The 19,371-nt window shown below is 39.8% G+C and overlaps 1 protein-coding gene across 4 annotated transcripts in view; it reads left to right on the forward strand.

Moving 5' to 3' along the window:
• Positions 1 to 6,816: 6,816 nt before the first annotated feature.
• Positions 6,817 to 19,371, forward strand: part of stx1a (syntaxin 1A (brain)) — a 96,776-nt gene continuing 84,221 nt past the window's right edge. For all 4 annotated transcript variants that reach the window (XM_056264687.1, XM_056264685.1, XM_056264684.1 and 1 more), the window contains exon 1: positions 6,817 to 6,918. In XM_056264687.1, the coding sequence (XP_056120662.1) occupies positions 6,889 to 6,918 (30 nt within the window). In that variant the 5' untranslated portion in view covers positions 6,817 to 6,888. The remainder of the gene's footprint in view (positions 6,919 to 19,371) is intronic.

The raw sequence follows: 19,371 nt of genomic DNA on the forward strand, positions 1-19,371 counted from the left end.
GGGGGAAGCCTCTTGCCAGTTGGCAGTTTGATCCCCCCAACCATTTGCCTTGCCCCGATGAGGATTATCTCAAAGGCTGCTACAAACAGTATTGGAGAAATAGTACACCCCATCGCAATTCCTACTTCGAGCCGCTGCCATCCGGTGGTGAAGTCCTGGAGGGAAAAACACATCTGCAAGTTGCTATAGTACTGAGCTACCAGGCTCTTGACGCAGGTGGGCATGTGGAAGAATTCCATGGCATAGTTGACCAGCTGATGCGGAACTGATCCGTACGCGTTGGCAAGGTCAAGCCAGATGACATGCAGGTCGGTCTTCTCCCGCTTGGCCTTCTGGATCTGGTCCCAGATCATAGTGGAGTGCTCTACACATCCTGGGAAACCTGGAACTCCTGCCTTCTGGCAGTTGGTGTCAACATAGCCATTCTCGAGCAGATAGTTAGTCATCCTCCTGGCTAGCACTGAGAAGAAGATCTTTCCTTCTACATTCAGTAGTGCAATGTTCCGGAATTGGCTGATGTCTTTGGAGTTCGTTTCCTTAGGTATGAAGACTGCTACCGCTCTTTGCCACTCAAATGGAATTATTTGCTTTTTCCAGGCAGTTCTCATCAGATACCATAGTAGCTCTAGTACCTTGGGGCAGTTCTTATAAAGCTTGTAGGGGACCCCATTGGGACCAGGTGCGGAAGAGGACCTTGCCTTCTCCACGACTTGCCTGACTTCGCTGAGCTTGAGGGGCATGATGTTGAACTCAACTGTTGGCTTTGCCGGCTGGGGCACGTATCCTGGAGTTCCTAAAGGGACGCTCCTTTGTGGATCACTGTACTGCTCTTTGACATACTGCTCCAGTTTCTCCTTGGTGGTTTCGAGCCTGCCACTCTTCTTTTCCTCCAATAGTTGTCTGGCATGCTTGAAGGGATCCTTGAAGAAGTTGGCTCGCTCTCTCTGCTTCCGCTGGTTGCGCTTGCGGATGCGTTCAGCTCTGCGAAGCCCGGCTAGCCTTTTCCGGACCTCCTCCCACAGGACTTTCAGACCCTCTCTCTCTGCGTGGGTTGCCTTCCTCCAGTTCTTGCGGAGTTGCCGACGCCTTTGCACAAGTTGGAGGATTTCCCTTTCCCTCCTTCCCTTCTCTCTCCTGGCGGTCCTCTGTTTGGGGACAATTTCGCCAAACTTGTCTTTGCAGGTCTGGTATATTATGTCTCCAATCAGGTTAAGCTTAGTCTCGCCCCCTCCTCGCAGTGATCCCTCTAGGGTCTTGATCAGGTCCAAGTCCAAATTGCGCCATGCCTCTGCTTCATTTGACTTCGGCCACTTCAGCTTACTCCTTCTGGCTGGTTCTTTGGTCTCTTCATTTGGCTCTGTTCTGTCTAACGTGTTGGGGACTGGGTCTTCATGCACACGTGGAGGCTCAGCCTCCACCAGGGGACCTTCCTCTGTGACTCTCATGCCTTCAGCAACGTTAGGTCCTTCGGCTCTGTGGTTTTTTCCCTGGCTTTTGGTCCTTCTTGTCTCACCTGCTAACGCAGTGCAAGGTTGCTGTTGGCCTTTCTGTCCACACTTCGCTTTCCCCTGATGAATCCGTAAGCCCCTAAACGTGGTCACTTTCTCCCATCCACATGCACACTTTCTGAGGATCTTCTCCTCGTTTACTGGAGTTCTGGTGTTCTCGTTGTCCATGTTCGTTGCCGTCGTCACCGTGTGGTCTGTCCTGTTGGGCCCATCTTTCATCCCACCTCTCGGAGGGCCCGCGGGTTGTTTCTCGTTACGTTTCTTTGTAGTTAGGTTTCAGTAAAGTCACTCATGCATCTTGACTGCTGTGTTTGCTCAGAGCGCTCATCATCAGTCTTTGCTTGTCTTGGTTCTTCAGAAGAGTAATCCAGTCATCTGTATTAAGATTAGGTGTTCTACTGTTCTTCTCTTCTAGTTGTCGCTGCTCGCCCAGTTAGCAGCATTGAGCTCTGTTCTCTGTGTGCATGGTAGTTTTTCCTCATAGCCTATACAAGAAGATCATGCAACAGTGTAAACAGAAAGAATACAAATACATACATATTAAGATCACAAGCAATATTGACATTGACAACTTTCAAAATTAGCCAGCCTAATTAGTAATCAGAAATTATGTAAAGACTAATTTATTTAAAGTATAAATATGATACCTTATGAGTATCTTTTTTTTCTGTAATTTAAAACATATACTTAATCAATTATATACATGTTAATAACACAACTAAAGGCTAAATTATGTGAACAAACTTTGATGTTGGCTTGAGAAGCCTGAACCTCGAACCAAGACTGGAACTCAGGTCGCCCTGAGCACAGCTCCAGCATCACAGCGCTCGTTGCCCACTGGGCTATTGCTCTGACTTAAAGCTCATTTTCATCAGTTATATTGTCTATGGATCGTTACATTTCGTTACGTTACAATTCTGCTTGTTTTAAATCAGATACAGATAAAGTAGCACTGCATTTGAATGCATTGGCGATAGAACAATTTCTAGAGTGAATTAATCATACCTGTAAGTGCAGCGTCTCTTTGCTATTAGTAGTGAAGCTGTTATTTTAGTCAATAAAGTTTTAAATATGGATATTTTTCTTACACAAACGCATCGCTTCGCTTCAAAAGGCCTTTATAACCCCGCCAGAGCCGTGTGGATTACTTTTATCATGGATGGATGCATGAGCATGATAGACTTAAAACAGAAACGGCCATTCACTGCCATTATAATGCTCGGAAGAGCCGGGACATTTCTTTATATAACTCCGATTGTATTCTGAAAAAGAAGAATGTCATATACACCAAGGATGACTTGAGGGTGAGTAAATCATGAGCTAATTCTCATTTTTGGATGAGATCTTTTATGGTCTGTGTTAGGTGCTTTTAGCACTAAAGCTCTAGGAGTTAAGAGTTGAACATTTTTGTCTCAGAAATCAGAATAATAATATTTAGTTTAAATAGGTTAACAATATGTTGGCTTTCCTAAACCAACATAATTATTTCCTAACATTTGAACAAGATTACTATAATCTGTACTATAATATAGAGGTAATTCTATGAAGATTTACAACAAAAGTTACAAAACCACTTACCAGTTGCAAGGCTCTTCAGCTCCCATATCCATTCACCTCTGCAGGTTTATGTTTGCTTCAATATTTGCCAGATTGTGTCCTTTACATTGACCATCAGCACCAGAGTAATTACCTGAAATATTTTAAAACATGGTCGGTCAACATACAACGATATTACAAGCACATACAATATTTGCTAGAAAACACAAAAGACTGAAAACGTTTTAGACTGAATGCTCTTTCCAATTTTCCCATTACCTCTTTATGAATTACTGAAATATTAACAACTTTTACTTTCAAATGACATATTAAGATTAACACTTTTAAGTAGCAAAAAAGTATTCGTACCTTTGTTGTAGCCTAAATGGAGAGTTTATTGTGTTTACTGTGTTAGCTATATTCATCTTCAAACAGGGAGTTTGGAGTCTGGATTAAAACAAATCTAACCGTTAGCTGTTATTCAAAAGTAACATACACTCAGATTTTATGCGACTGTCATACAATTCTAAGAAAGTAAGATCTAACACTGAAAGACATTGATATCAAGGATAAGAGAAAGCTATGTAAACTGAAAAATACACACAAAAAAACTTACCGTTGTGAAAGAGTTCTGTTCCGTTGACCAGGAGTTCTGTTGTTTGGGCCAATGTGTCAAATAGCCAATTTAGACAACGGACATTTTGCGCCGATTTCTTCAACAAAAACGTTACTTTCTTCGCGCTGTTTGTCGATTTCAAATGTTCTTACGTCACGGGAAAATCACGTTGTGATTGGTGGTTTTAAACGTCAATCTACAGTGGTCACCAATCAGCTTCTCGTCTCTTGTAAACACATTTCGCGCAACAGTTCACACAGTTCAGAGTAATATCCTCAAAACACTTCACGAATGCTGTTTTGATAATGTTCCTCTTTTATGGAACATTATGCTAATATTTTATGGGTTAAAAGAATTCTACAATCTGTTACCTAAACAGCTTCCCTAAAATATCCTTAAAATGTTATGAGCTTTTATTAACACATCATATTATGAGATTTTATTAACACATCATATTATGAGATTTTGTCATCGCAGGCCAATAATGTCCTCAAAACATTTGATGAATGTTGCTTTGATAATGTTCCTCCTTTGTTTTTGTGCCAATGATTTATAAAAGATAACAACATCCCTAAAAAATCCTACAAATGTTTCATGCAAAATGTTCTACTTTTGTTAAAAAGTCATTTGAAAGGAATGTTTTATTAAAAATATTTTATCATCACAGGACTAAATAATATCCTCAACATTTTACGAACGTTGATTTGATAATGTTCCTCCTCTGTTATTATGGAACATTGTACCAATGTTTTATTGAGAACATTGTATGATCTGTTATCTCAACAACATTCCCAAAACATCCACAAAATGTTACAGTTATAATGTTCTAGTTGTGTTAACATGTCACATTACAAGAACGTTTTATAAAAAACACTCCATCATCTCAGGCCTCAATAATATCCTCAAAACATTTTACGAACGTTGATTTGATAATGTTCCTCCTCTGTTATTATGGAACATTGTACCAATGTTTTATTGAGAACATTGTATGATCTGTTATCTCAACAACATTCCCAAAACATCCTCAAAATGTTACAGTTAAAATGTTCTAGTTGTGTTAACATGTCACATTACAAGAACGTTTTATAAAAAACACTCCATCATCTCAGGCCTCAATAATATCCTCAAAACATTTTATGAACGTTGATTTGATAATGTTCCTCCTCTGTTATTATGGAACATTGTGTCAATGTTTTATTGAGAACATTGTATGATCTGTTATCTCAACAACATTCCCAAAACATCCACAAAATGTTACAGTTATAATGTTCTAGTTGTGTTAACATGTCACATTACAAGAACGTTTTATAAAAAACACTCCATCATCTCAGGCCTCAATAATATCCTCAAAACATTTTATGAACGTTGATTTGATAATGTTCCTCCTCTGTTATTATGGAACATTGTACCAATGTTTTATTGAGAACATTGTATGATCTGTTATCTCAACAACATTCCCAAAACATCCACAAAATGTTACAGTTATAATGTTCTAGTTGTGTTAACATGTCACATTACAAGAACGTTTTATAAAAAACACTCCATCATCTCAGGCCTCAATAATATCCTCAAAACATTTTACGAACGTTGATTTGATAATGTTCCTCCTCTGTTATTATGGAACATTGTACCAATGTTTTATTGAGAACATTGTATAATCTGTTATCTCAACAACATTCCCAAAACATCCTCAAAATGTTACAGTTATAATGTTCTAGTTGTGTTAACATGTCACATTACAAGAACGTTTTATAAAAAACACTCCATCATCTCAGGCCTCAATAATATCCTCAAAACATTTTATGAACGTTGATTTGATAATGTTCCTCCTCTGTTATTATGGAACATTGTACCAATGTTTTATTGAGAACATTGTATGATCTGTTATCTCAACAACATTCCCAAAACATCCACAAAATGTTACAGTTATAATGTTCTAGTTGTGTTAACATGTCACATTACAAGAACGTTTTATAAAAAACACTCCATCATCTCAGGCCTCAATAATATCCTCAAAACATTTTACGAACGTTGATTTGATAATGTTCCTCCTCTGTTATTATGGAACATTGTACCAATGTTTTATTGAGAACATTGTATAATCTGTTATCTCAACAACATTCCCAAAACATCCACAAAATGTTACAGTTATAATGTTCTAGTTGTGTTAACATGTCACATTACAAGAACGTTTTATAAAAAACACTCCATCATCTCAGGCCTCAATAATATCCTCAAAACATTTTATGAACGTTGATTTGATAATGTTCCTCCTCTGTTATTATGGAACATTGTACCAATGTTTTATTGAGAACATTGTATGATCTGTTATCTCAACAACATTCCCAAAACATCCACAAAATGTTACAGTTATAATGTTCTAGTTGTGTTAACATGTCACATTACAAGAACGTTTTATAAAAAACACTCCATCATCTCAGGCCTCAATAATATCCTCAAAACATTTTACGAACGTTGATTTGATAATGTTCCTCCTCTGTTATTATGGAACATTGTACCAATGTTTTATTGAGAACATTGTATAATCTGTTATCTCAACAACATTCCCAAAACATCCTCAAAATGTTACAGTTAAAACGTTATATCTTAGTTTACATTTAACGTTATAGGAACATTATTTGAAATGAGAAAACATCCTTAAAACATTCTTTGAACATTACATTCAAATGTTTTCTTTAAAACATTAACCAAACTTGTAGGGAATGTTAGCCAAAGTTCTGAGAACGTTCCCTGCTAGCTGGGTATATATTCTCTTAAATGTTATGAAGAAATATTTAAAGAAAATCCATGAATTTAGATGCTTTTGCAAGTGAATCGATGTCTGTATGTTATTGCATGAATACAGTCGTAGTTTTCCTGTCATGTCGTTTTCGCCATTTACCCCATCATCCTAATGCCTGATATTTTTCTTTCACCTATTTTTTTTTATTATAAATTCTTATTCTTATTATATTAATGTAACTTCTCAATTTGTTGTAAGATGTGTATGTTAATCATGTAGAATTTTCCTATTGTTGTTGTTCATTTGATGTATTTGTCCCTGGATAATGTTCTTTATGTAATTGTTATCGAGCATTAAAACAATAGATTGTGGTAACTGTATGGGGCGTGACGCGTCGCGCGCAGGGTTGGGGGCGCGCCTCGCCTCACTTTAAAACGACGCTCTTCTCAGCGAGCGATAAACGCGTCAGACTGACTGAATGAAACATGAGGGACCGCACGCAAGAGCTCAGACGTGTAAGTATATGAGTTTGTTCAGTCAGACTGAACTTTACATCGATGCTATGATGAACACGCACAGCTCATTCTGTCGACAGCGTGCTTTTTAGAAGATTTCATATTTCAGAATCTTTTAGATGTTTAATGTGTTTGTCGTGTAATAGGTGTAATTAAGGCGTTGTTGTGTTTGAAGTTGGTAAATATGAGAATGAGCACTATATGAACATGTTTTATTATGTAGGCTACTTTCACAATGACTGATGAAGTTCATGTATGGCGTTGAGCAGAATAGAAAGACTGATGAAAGTTCAGAAAATGTTAATTCCTGAGTTTGCATGACTGCACGTGAAAAGAGCTGATGTTTATTTACCACGTTATTTGAGACTTAAATTGAATGTTAATGTTAAAATATATATTTTTTTCTGTACGTGTAGACGTCTCATTTATACGGTAGGCTATAAGTATTATTCTGTATGGATTGATCTGAGTAGAGCACATTAATCATTAACCAGTCTTTCCTCACTATCACTGAGTAAACAGAGGACTAGAGAGGGATTCTGTCCTGTTGTGATTCTGGTTGTGTCTCATGTATTGACACACTGGCTTTACTTCTGTAGTTCATGTCAGGTTCAAAACAGCAGCCCACTGCTAGTGTCATTACATATGACACATTGTATAAATGAACACTTGTTATCGGCCACCCCGTGGAGTGTCTTCTCTATGACCTATTCATGGATCATGGGTGTGAATTACAGGTTGCGAGCAGCAGGATGAAATATCTAGTGTGTGAGACGCTGTGATACTGCTCTTCTTCTGAGTGTGTGTTTGTGCTGGTTTAGGCCTGTCGTGGTCAACTGACTCCCAAAGCTTTTCATATTTTGTGCGTCGGTCAGTTCACAGCAGTGACAGAAATGAACTTTTTCATTAAGGGGCAGTATTTGCCACATTAAACTGATTAATGTTTTAAAACTTATATTTTGAATATTGAAATTTGAAATAATTCAAATAAAATATGAAATGATACTTTAAATATTAAACTAAAACAGCCAGCAGGTGCCGGCAAATCACTTTCTTAGTGAGTGAGTCATTAATCTATTCAACCCGTTCCTTCAAAGGTTGATTCATTCAGGAACGACGCAAGTGACTGTCGTTTGCTGCGTCCCAATTCAACTACTTAAACTCTTTTTAAGTTCACAATGTTGTTGCAGCTAAAATATAACACAGATAAATTTAAATGCATCTTTTCCATCAGTTTAGACATTGATTATTAATGACAAACCCATTTTAGGGTGTCTCTACTTAAATGCCCATCTCACAAACTCCACCATGTTTGTATTTCTTTTTATTTGTGTTTTTAGTTCTGAGCCAAATCCTTCTCCAAAACAAGGATAAAGTAGTGCGCTAGGTTTCTGGGCCCCCTGGATAATACGTAATCTGGGCACCAACCCCCAATTATCTTCTTGCCACTTGTAACAACAATCATTATCTATAAGCATATCAATTATTGCATATTTAATAAGAGACAATAAAGAACTAAATTTGAAAGTTTATTAAATTAACTGAAATTATGCATTTATAACTAGGGCTGGGTATCGAGTTTGATACATTTTAGGCACCGCCCGATTTGCCTCGATACCATCGAGTAATCAAAAAATGTCTTGTTGTACCAAGTTTCGTACCGAACAAATTGTAGGCTATGAAAACAAAAACAGTGATAGATCTATTAGGAGTGCAACAGATCCGTACAGACCAGGCCCCACGGTTTGGCACGCATGTGATTCACTGTTTAATTGCAAAGTTTAACCATCACAGAGCGAAAGTTTTACATTTGCACATGTTTTGTCCGGCCAATTTAAACATTCAAGCCATTTTAAACCGCATGAACACCGGTTGGTGTCAGTAGGGCTGCAACTACCTATTATTTTGATAATCGATTACTTGGTCGATTATTTCTTCGATTAATCGGATTTTAAAAAGCCCAATTTTCTTTTTATTGTATTTCTTTTATTGACAAAACACACTATTCTCCATCCTGCCCAATGCTGTCCTTCAAACAAATGTGCCAACTGAATGCTAGGGAAACATAGTGATTATATCTCTGCAAAAGAGCTATAAAGCAAAAGGACAGTTTAAACATGAAAACATTAAAAATGAAGATAATAAAGAAAAATAAAAACTCAGTTTTAACAGATAAGAGGAATGTTCTGCAGGAACAAACACATTCACTCTGGACACAGGAACCTGTTAATGCCATTTCTTAATCCTGTAAATGTAAGAAACGTCTTACATTTATATTCAAATACACGCTGTTATCCCTTTACAGATACCATGTTGACTTTTAAACCTAAATTTAACGTCCAACAACAGATATTTCAGCTAAATGAATATTTTTGGGCTGAATATTAATTGTCTCCCTCTTCACGCTGTCTGATGCGCCGGTGTCAGTTTGAGTAAGTGCAACACTGGACAGTACGAGATAAGCCAACAATTACAACAGTTGAGGAAGATTCACAGATGGCAGACAGTGAATTTATTTATTTGTGAGTTAGACGGTTGCACACCTGCAAAAACAAAGTAATCTGATATTGACTCAAATAAACTACAGGTAATGGGTGGTAAGTGGTTCTCATCAATGGCTTTAACATTTGAATAATAATTTGGTGGACTTGTGTAATAAGAAATGATAAAACCATTGTTAAACATGCATTCTTTCTGGAGTTGCCTGGATGTATTGTTAAAGTTTTTAACTTGCTGTAGCCACATTATAATAGAAATCCAGTTTAATATAGAATCTACAAACCTACATTACTCTGCATTGTGAAGAGCCAGTGTCAAAGTCCAGCACACTTCTGCATGCTTGCAGACAGTTTTCATAATGCATTTCAGAATGGTGGTCAGTGTCTCTTCATAATACAATTATATGAAATACCAGGGGCCGTATTCACAAAGAATTTTATCTTACCACTAGGAGTACTCCTAAATCGCACTAAAATATTTTAGCTAGGAGTTTTCTCTTAAAAGTTATTCACAACGCCTTTCAGACCTACTCTTAGTAAGGAAAAATGACAACTCCTAAACTAAGAGTGAGTCATCGTTGCTATAGATGACGTCAATTCTCATGCACGAGCTTCCTCGCAATGATCACGGTGATCACGGTCTCATCGAAATGCATATATAATGACATGTTTGTGCAGGCCCCAGTGAAGTGTAATTCTAAAAAGGCAGAGAGAGAGAGAGAAAAGTCGTGAATTCAATTAAATCAATGTAGCCTAATACCCCAATGAAAACCGTCACTTGCCTAATAATGAAAAACGACACTTGCATTAACACTTGCTTGGTTAATTGACATCATATTAGCCTAAATAGAAAAATAAACTTAAAACAAGGAAATGTTGCTCGAAGTAATGTAACTTTGAATGACGGTGGATTAAGAACTCGCCAAAACGGAAAAGAAAGCCCAACTGGACGCAGGATCAGTTACTGCTGCTGGCCCAGTTAGTGCTAGAAAAAAAAAAAACATAATAAAAGGGAAATTCGGCACTGGGATATCAAGCAAAACTAAGCGTGAGACATGGGAGAGGATTTGTTTGCAGATCAATGCAGCATTCCCGCTTGTGTCGCGGACGCCGGACGACTGCGAGAGGCGGTGGTATGCGCTACAATCCTTTGTGAATAGGTCTTAGTGAGTTAGGAGTCCTCTCGACTTCTTTTAAGCTGTCCCAGACTTAGGTGCTACTTTTAGGGCTAAAATGCTTCGTGAATTACTCTTAGTGAATAAAATTAGGAGTCCTAAAGTTAGGAGTAACACGCCCATTATTTTTAGGAGTTGCTCCTAAATTCGCCAGTTAGGAGCTACTTTTAGCCTTAAAATTCTTTGTGAATACGGCCCCAGATCGGTAAGTGGCACATACCCCTGTGCTGTTTGGTACTACTTTAATTAGAACATTTCACTTTTTGGTTGTGGCCACCAATATTCATAGTGTCTAATATTCTAAACAGCACAGCTGAATTGTCACACATTGCGTGAGTAACGAATTGAGTTCTCTAACGCGTCGTCTTGTGCTTGAATGGTTTAAAGTCACTTGAATGTTTAAATTGGCAAGACTTCAAAACGTGCTCAAATGATAAAGTTTTGTGGTGACCCAAGTGACAACAATTCTGTCAGCTGTCCCGAGCATCTTTCACACTGTCTCTGGACCATCGGCTTGCAGGACTATCTGGACTACCATCAGACTTCTCTGAGAGTAACATTTTAAGGGATGGAACAAGATTACCGGAAGGAAGGAGTTGGTAGAGATTGCATGTGCATTAGTCGTTCCTTATTTTTAATGTGGGATTGGTGCTGTTGTCAGTGTCCATTAAGTACTTAAGTCTGATAAGCTATAGTAACTCGAAGTTCATTTACCTAAGATGAATCCTGTTGAAGTGAAGTCTTCTGTAAGAGATCAGACAGAGGCTCAGAATGAGGATCAAAACTCCAAAAGAGCATTAGCGAGAAGGAAACGAGGTTAAATTCCACAAAAAAAGGAAAGGCAGACCCAATCTACGTGCACAAGATATCATTATTAATTTACACACTTGAAGGATTAGTTTATTCATAAATGGAAGGTACATAAGGGCATGTAGTTTGTGGTTTTATTTCTCTACTAAAACACTTTAACTTTTAATTTTCACTTCCGATTTGCTGCAGTTATACTGTGTGCATTCACATTTTTTGCTATTGTGATTCTACAGCATGCATCAATTTATTTTTCTTTACTCTTTTTCTTCTTTTATTTTTTCTTCTCTTAATCCAATCATTTGCTGAATCGTATTGTTGTTTTAAGATGTTCACAGAAACAAACAAATACTAGCGTACAGTTTGGACACTAGATGGTGTTCACCAGTTTACACTTACAAATAATCACTCAAAAGTAAAGAGTATGTGTGTTTGACATGTTGTCCGAGGAGAGGGCTCTGAACTGGGTATTTTGGCCCAAACCCAGAATACTTCCCCCGTATCCCTGGGTGGGATAGGAAAACAGCCACGAGTGAGGAGTCAGGGTAGTGGAGGGATGCAGAAAACTGTCGAGGAACATTGGTGAGTCGGCTACGTATATAGGCCTCCTCTCGTGCTGATTGGAGAGATCATTTTAATGTGTTCCTCACAAACTTTGTTAATAAAATATGATTTCACGAGTTCACATCAGACCGAGTAAAGAGTATTTAGCGTGCTGTCCGAGGAGAGGGCTCCTTGCTCTGTATTTTGAATAAATGGCTGGAAAAGTGATCTGCTGGGATGCTGGATTGTATCAAACTGGATTTGAGGTGTTTTTGTAACCAGAAACATGTAACGGGGCTTTGGGAGTTAAAATGAATTGATTGCATGCTAAAATCCAAATAAGGCATCTTAGGAGAGCATCAGAGGCATCAGTGTGGGGGAGTGCGAACAGCCTTTATTAATGCAATAAGCGGTTGCTTTCATTCTCACAATGAACTACTGTGCTGTTGGTGGACCATTCTTTCTCATATAGGAAGACTGCTTCGACATGAGGATAAAGCTCGAACAGCACTGAGGACGTTGAGGACTGCGGTAAGCAGCGACCTTGGTAAAATCCCCCGAATCTGATGGAGGGGGCTGCGTCGGTAAACAGTTGATCATCGATGGGGAGAGAAACCAAGTTATTATAGAAAAAGGAAAGACTTTTCCACTTTTTTTGTTTAAGGAAGGTTATCCATAAAACTTAGCTCGTTGCAGCATGAACTAGTTGGGGAGATTGGGTGTTCTAAGGCTTGAACTGAAGATGCAAGGAAGAGGAGAGATGAAAAGGCGTCCTTGCGGAATTATGCACATCGCGAAGTTTAAGCGGCCGAGCAAAGATAGCAGTTCGTGCTTAGAACAGTTTGGACTGTCTAGGAGGGTGGACGCGACCAGAATTATCCTGTCGAATTTTCCTTGGGCAATGAGGCCTGGAAATGAACTGTATCCAAGTTAATATCTAGAAATTCAATGGACATGGCTGGACCCATGATTTTTTCCTGGGCGATTGGAATCCCGAGCTCAGCGAAAACCGTATGGGACAAAGAGATCAATTATTAAACATTTTGTAAATATTCTTTATAGTTTGTTTTTTTTCATTGGTTTTCTTGAAGTGATAACATATGCTTACATCAGGGATGGGCAACTTCGGTCCTGGAGGGCCACTGTCAGAGTTTAGCTCCAACCCTGAAAAAAATCACCTGCCTGTGACTTTCTGGTAATCCTGAAGACCTTGATTAGCTTGTTCAGGTGTGTTTGATTAGGGTTGAAGCTAAACTCTGCAGTGGCCCTCCAGGACCGAAGTTGCCCATCCCTGGCTTACATGATAAGATGAAACCTAAAACGCTTTCTTACCTGCATATATTTACCTCTGACACATCGGTTTGATACTGTAATCGTGGTTTGATGATGAATGATCACCAAACAGCAAAGTACAGTCTGATTTAGAATAGTGTTTGTTCCTTTATCTGTTGCTGGTTTGAGTGGCGCACAAATTCATTTAGTGAAGTTCAAACGAGTGGTAAAAGACAAAGACAAAGACAAATATTATGTTGAAGGACAAAGAGCTTTGCATAATTTAAATGTGCACCTTGAATTTATTCAATTGTGTTCGGCAATCACTAAAGTATCACTAAACTTTTGCCATTGTGACGATGTCATAAGTTACCCCTGACTGCGGTGTGCAATAGCACCTCAATGCAGTACATAAGATCAACGGGGGGGAGTCGGATCAAGATCCAAGGGGTGGAGATGGGTAGGATTAGGGGTGGGTTTAGGGATTAGGGGTGTGTTTAGGGATCAGGGGGCGGAGATGGGTAGGATTAAGCCTTGTTTATACTCGACGCGTCTGCACGAGCGCGAGTCTCCGCTGACTGCGCGCGGACCTCTCCATATGGACGAGGCGTTTATACTTGACGCGCTCGCCGTTGTGCTATTCTGTGAAACGACAGGGGGCGACTCGGAGTAATTCTCCTCTAAACCACCAGGAATCAGCAGTGAAGAAGTAGTTTGCCATTTATTAGTAGTTTATTAATTTCTGATTCATATAAAAAGAGTAATAAATGCAGTAGGTTTATTGCACTTTCACTGCATGTAAACTAGTAAACAACTGAAGCCTTATTGAAGAGTGTTTAAACCTTAATTTCATCAGCAGGGCTTACTTCTGCTATTGTAGGCTTATTTTGTAAATGTAAGCAGTTACTTTATACAAGTGCAAACTGGGTGCTTAATGTAAATGTGTTCCTATTCACAAAATGAGAGGCTTTCATGGTCGCCCATCAATGCAAATGTCTCTGTGTATAGAAGGATCATAAACATGGTGGTCCCGACATACCAGTTCGGCCAGATTCGGCTCGAAGTCGTTCATCTTCGGATGCGGCGCCGCGCGCGATGTTACAAAAAGTGCCGTGCACACCGCCAGGCGAAATGGGGTCTTGCGCACCCAACGCGCACGACCGCCCACACCGCAATGACGTCATTTTTGCCGCGCGCACTTCGCGCTCTTGCGGACGCGTCGAGTATAAACAAGGCTTTAGGGGTGGGTTTAGGGATTAGGGGTGTGTTTAGGGATCAGGGGGCGGAGATGGGTAGGATTAGGGGTGGGTTTAGGGATTAGGGGTGTGTTTAGGGATCAGGGGGCGGAGATGGGTAGGTTTAGGTATATGTATGGTGGGAGGAGTTGGATCTGGATCCGACTCCTCCCCGTGGATTTCATGTTCTGCAGTGAGGACTAGGGATGTCCCGATCAGGTTTTTTTGCCCACGAGTCCGAGTCATTTGATTTTGAGTATCTACCGATACCGAGTCCCGATCCGATACTTCTTTAATACATAAAAAAAGAATAAAGAAGAGTGTAAAAACAGATCCAGGATGTTCCTTTTTTATTGAATTCGCCTTATTTTAACATTCAACAACTCAAGGTAGCTTGAACAATCAGGTAATAAACATAAATTCTTCACTTTTGGACTTTAGTGCAACAGTAAATATATAAAATAAATAAAAGTGCCACAGTGTTTGCAAAGGCAGTAATGTGCTTTTAGGAACTGCACTCCTAACTCTTAATGTCATCACAGTAGTACGTTTCACAGAAGGAAATGTATGTTTTTCCTAATGAAAACTAACATCTCTACCTTGTCAGGTTTGAGCCTGTTTCTGTTCTCATCAAGGACGTTTGCAACGGCACTAAAAAGTCTCTCACTGTCCACAGAGCTGCAGGGGGCACTGAGATACTGGATTGCAACAGCAGCCATAGAGGGAAACTGATTAGCATGTTCTTTCCAGTACTGAAGTGGGTCGCTTTTCTTAGGGGTGTTTTTTTCTGAGAGGTAGGTCTCCACTTGAGTTTCTGCTGATGTGATACTCACGGACCGTCCCTGTGACTGCCTCTCTTGTAAGATTTCCTCAAAGGCGATGTCCAGGCTGCTACATGCTTCATGATGTGGTGCCTTGCTCACTGGCTCTGCTGCAGCCTCATCTTCCTCTGGCACTGCCCTGACAGCCCTCCTCCCCTCTGTCTTTGCCACCTCCTGGATAAGGTGTTCCTTTGCAAGCAACAGGTTGGCTGACTTTGTGAAAAAGCTAGAAACAGATAAAAGTAACACACAATTCAAAACAATAAGTCAAGAAGAGACACCACATAGCACAGCACTTCAGTTAGGCAACTCCCTACACATGTACTCAATTAATACACAATAAAAAAATCTACCCTTAGAAGTTGAACTAAATTACCCAAACTTGACTTTATATAAACATGATGTACAAAAGGTGCATTTTAATTTTACTATACTTGCCCATCTTTGTATCTGGGATCTAGAAGAGTGGCGATGTAGAAGAGTGGTTCAGTTTTAACATCAGCAAAGCGCTTCTCCACTGCCTCCAGCAGAGTCCTCTTCATTGTTTTTATTCCCTGGTCATCATCATCCTCCCGAGACAGAACACGTCTGAGGACTAATGAGTGAACGAATGACTTAATGAATGCATGGGGTTATAGTTTGCTTCAAACAACATCAATAAATGTTAGTATAAAGTAAATAAATAAAAATACAAATGACCTGTTATGGCAGGGATCACATCAGCTGCAGTTGCAGTCTCCCTGCTCACATCCCTGGTCAGCTCTTCAAAGGGGGATAGCACATCAGCAGTCTTATTCATCAGCTCCCACTGGTGAGCTGTCAGTGTTGCTGGTAGAGTGCGCTCAGCAGCAAACACACTAAGAGCACGTTTTTGTTGCAGCAGGCTCTGCAGCATGTAGACGCTGCTGTTCCATCGTGTCTGCACATAAGATAACATGATTCACTTTATTTTTGTGTAAATTAGATGCAGAGCACGTAATGTAGTAATTGGTGGCTTACTAAATCAAGTGTATGAAAAATAATAATAAAATAAAAAAATACATTAAAGAATGTTACGAGAGGAATCTCACCTGTACATCTTGCTGTAGGCGCTTGATATCCATATTTAGGTCCATCTGTATGTCTTCTAGTCGAGAGTAGGCCAACGGGGAGTGTTTAAAATGGCCTACAATCTTCCTTGCGTTGGCCAGGGTCTCTGTCACGCTGCACTGAGACAGCAGGCCCTCATGCACACAGAGTTGAAAGGAATGGGCGACACAGCCCACACTCTGCACCCCCATATCCCTCATAGCTTTCTTCATATTTGCCGCGTTGTCACGCAAAATTACGTGGACCCGTTGCTTGTCAATTCCCCAGTTGTTTAGCGTCTTTTCCATCGATTGCTGGATGCGCTCAGCGGTATGCGATCCGCGAAATTCCTGGACATGTAGGGTCGCACGGCGTAAAACAAAGCTTGAGTCAATCCATTGTGCGGTAAGGCTTAGTAGAGCCATGGAAGCTACGGACGAACTCCAGATGTCTGTGGTGAACGAAACATGGGGTACATCTGATAACAGGACAAGTAGTTTGTCAGAAATCTTCTTATAAATGGCTGGCAGAGCTTTCTCTGTGAAATAGTGGCGAGACGGCATTTCAAATCGAGGTTCCACGTGCTCCATAAGCATAAGAAATCCAGGGTTCTCTACAAAGGCGAATGGCAGGACACTCATTGCGATCATTTGTGCTATCCTGGCTGTGATGTCCTGCGCCTTCGCACAATCAATGGCATTTTTTCTCTCCTCTTCAAACTCTCCTGCAGCGTGAGCTGACTCGTCTACGGCTGGGTTGCCCGGGTAAACTCGCTGTATTGTGTCGGGTGTTTGTTTTTGAGATGCCGTATCAGGTTTGTTGTGTTAAATGTAGCCTTTTCCTTTCCACCTCTTGAGATCCCAAGTTTACATATCTCACAGTTTGCTATGGCAATGTTGTTGTCATCAACTTTGTAATATCTCCAGACCCGCAGACATACTCCCGCTTTCTGCTTCAAGCTGCTTCTGTCTTCTTCTTTGCCAGCATTTAACCAATAGCGTCTCTGCAACAAAGTGATGTCATGGCGCACGCGTTGCTGTTTCTGTGTGGAGTCAAAAGGGTCTAACTCTGTGCCACCGCATAACTATAGATGTGTTAAAAAAATACTGAGAATATATATACATATATATCCGAGTCCTGATCGGGAGGTTACGTCCGATTCCGATCGAGTCTGAAACCACGTGGTCGGGCCCCGATTTGCGATCTCTTGATCGGATCGGGACATCCCTAGTGAGGACCATCTCGCGGTGTGTGCCCTGTTTGTTTGGTTTATCTGTTTTCTATAAATGTTTGTTTTTCATTGTTTGGTTAAATGAGTTTGGTGACTTTTTCTAGATAACTGATAAAAGACACCAAGAGTTGTATTTCTTTATTTGGAATTCACATAAATGTATTAGTTTTATCCTCATTTGCAAAACTAACCTTCTGGGTTCATGTCTGCAGCATGGTTCCGGGGGTGGAAGTTTAAGAGGACGTGAGGCCTTCCTGTTCCTCATTTTATACCATGCCAAAGAATTCTGGGTAGTGTAGGCATAGTCCATTTCTCAATGTGAGCAGGGGGTTATTGTTTCGTGTTTTATTGTGTTTATATTGATAGTATTTAGAAATCTATGTGTTAATAATTTGTATTACTTTCCTTGTATAATTGAGGTTAATGTATTTTGAATATTATTTTCATTTAAGTGTAGTTGTGTATTATGTATGTGAACATATTATTTATATTCCCTATTATTGTCAAATGGTTGAACCTTTCAGTATAAAGGAATGTATTTTTGTCTGTTAAGGCAGTTCTGGTGAGGGACCTCTGTGAGGAGGGTCATCTTCAGTGTTTTTGTTGATGTTATTTTGATTTATGATTATTTTCCTAAAGTCAATAAAAAAGTTGAATTGACTGCAAGCAGTGTCTCCTGCCTTCGTTCTGGTCGTGTCCCGAAAGCCATGAAAACAAACTGCTTGTATGATCAATTTATTTTTAGACATTTTTTATTTAATTTTAATTCATTTTAATTTTATTTTTCCATACATATCCAGACCTGGAAATTACTTAAACCAAATTCAAAACATTTCCAAACTGCATGGGAACCCTCAACATAACAGTTTATTTTCATCAGTTATCTGTCTATGGGTCGTTACATTACTGTACATTTTCAGTAATGTTACATTTCTGTTAGTTTTAAATCAGATACAGATAAATTCGAAGAGGAAAATTACATTTATTTGAATGCATTAGTGAGAGATAAATTGCGTGTTTGTAATTTGTCATGCCAGTCTGTGCAGCATCTCTTTACCAATAGTGAAGCTATTGTATGTAGCATTTATTTGTCATTTTAACTGACGGAAACGGAGTAAAGAGTGAACTTCAAAGATGTCTTATCCTGAAACCTCCTCTAGTGGACAGGACCTCTATTACATCCTTCGGAAAAGATATAGCAAAGCAAGTCAAAACAGTCTGAGCTGAGTTTGGTGCTTGTAGCATTAAAGCTCTATAAGTAGCAGTCAAAAAGGGACAGAAAATGAGAAAGATTTGAGCTGTGCTTTTACGGGGTTTGAGCAAGCGGGGGTGGAGAGTAAGAGCTGGCCGGGACTGCATCTGCCGCGAGGCCCAGGCTTGCTGAAGGCCTGCTGCGCCAGCCTAATGCCGGACGAAGGCCCGTTCCATCGCCCGAGATGCGAGCTTGGGGCTCGATTGGCCTTATTGTCCATTTCTCTATGGCACGGAAAGATTGAATGGGCAGGAGTAGAGAAAGCTGAAGGAAGGACATGGCGGATGTTTCACCCACAGTGGCGAGGGTATGCTTTGGCGTCTTGGTGTGCGGGGAGTCATTTGGTTGGGCTGAAGTCCCAGAGATAATTATATATATTCCTCGAAGACGACAGATTCTTCATTGGATGGGAAGAGCTGGATTTTGGACATGTTGGCATTCGTCGCTTCAGCCGAATTAACCTGAAATGGGGTGAGATGGAGGGTGTACGACGCGTGTCCAGCAGCTCTTGTAGAAAGGAAAGTACCAGCGGTACTTCACATGAAGTAGGG

This window comes from Rhinichthys klamathensis, unplaced genomic scaffold, assembly GCF_029890125.1.
Source record: "Rhinichthys klamathensis goyatoka isolate OS25496 unplaced genomic scaffold, OSU_Roscu_1.1 h1tg000223l_1, whole genome shotgun sequence".
In the NCBI taxonomy this organism is placed as follows: domain Eukaryota; kingdom Metazoa; phylum Chordata; class Actinopteri; order Cypriniformes; family Leuciscidae; genus Rhinichthys; species Rhinichthys klamathensis.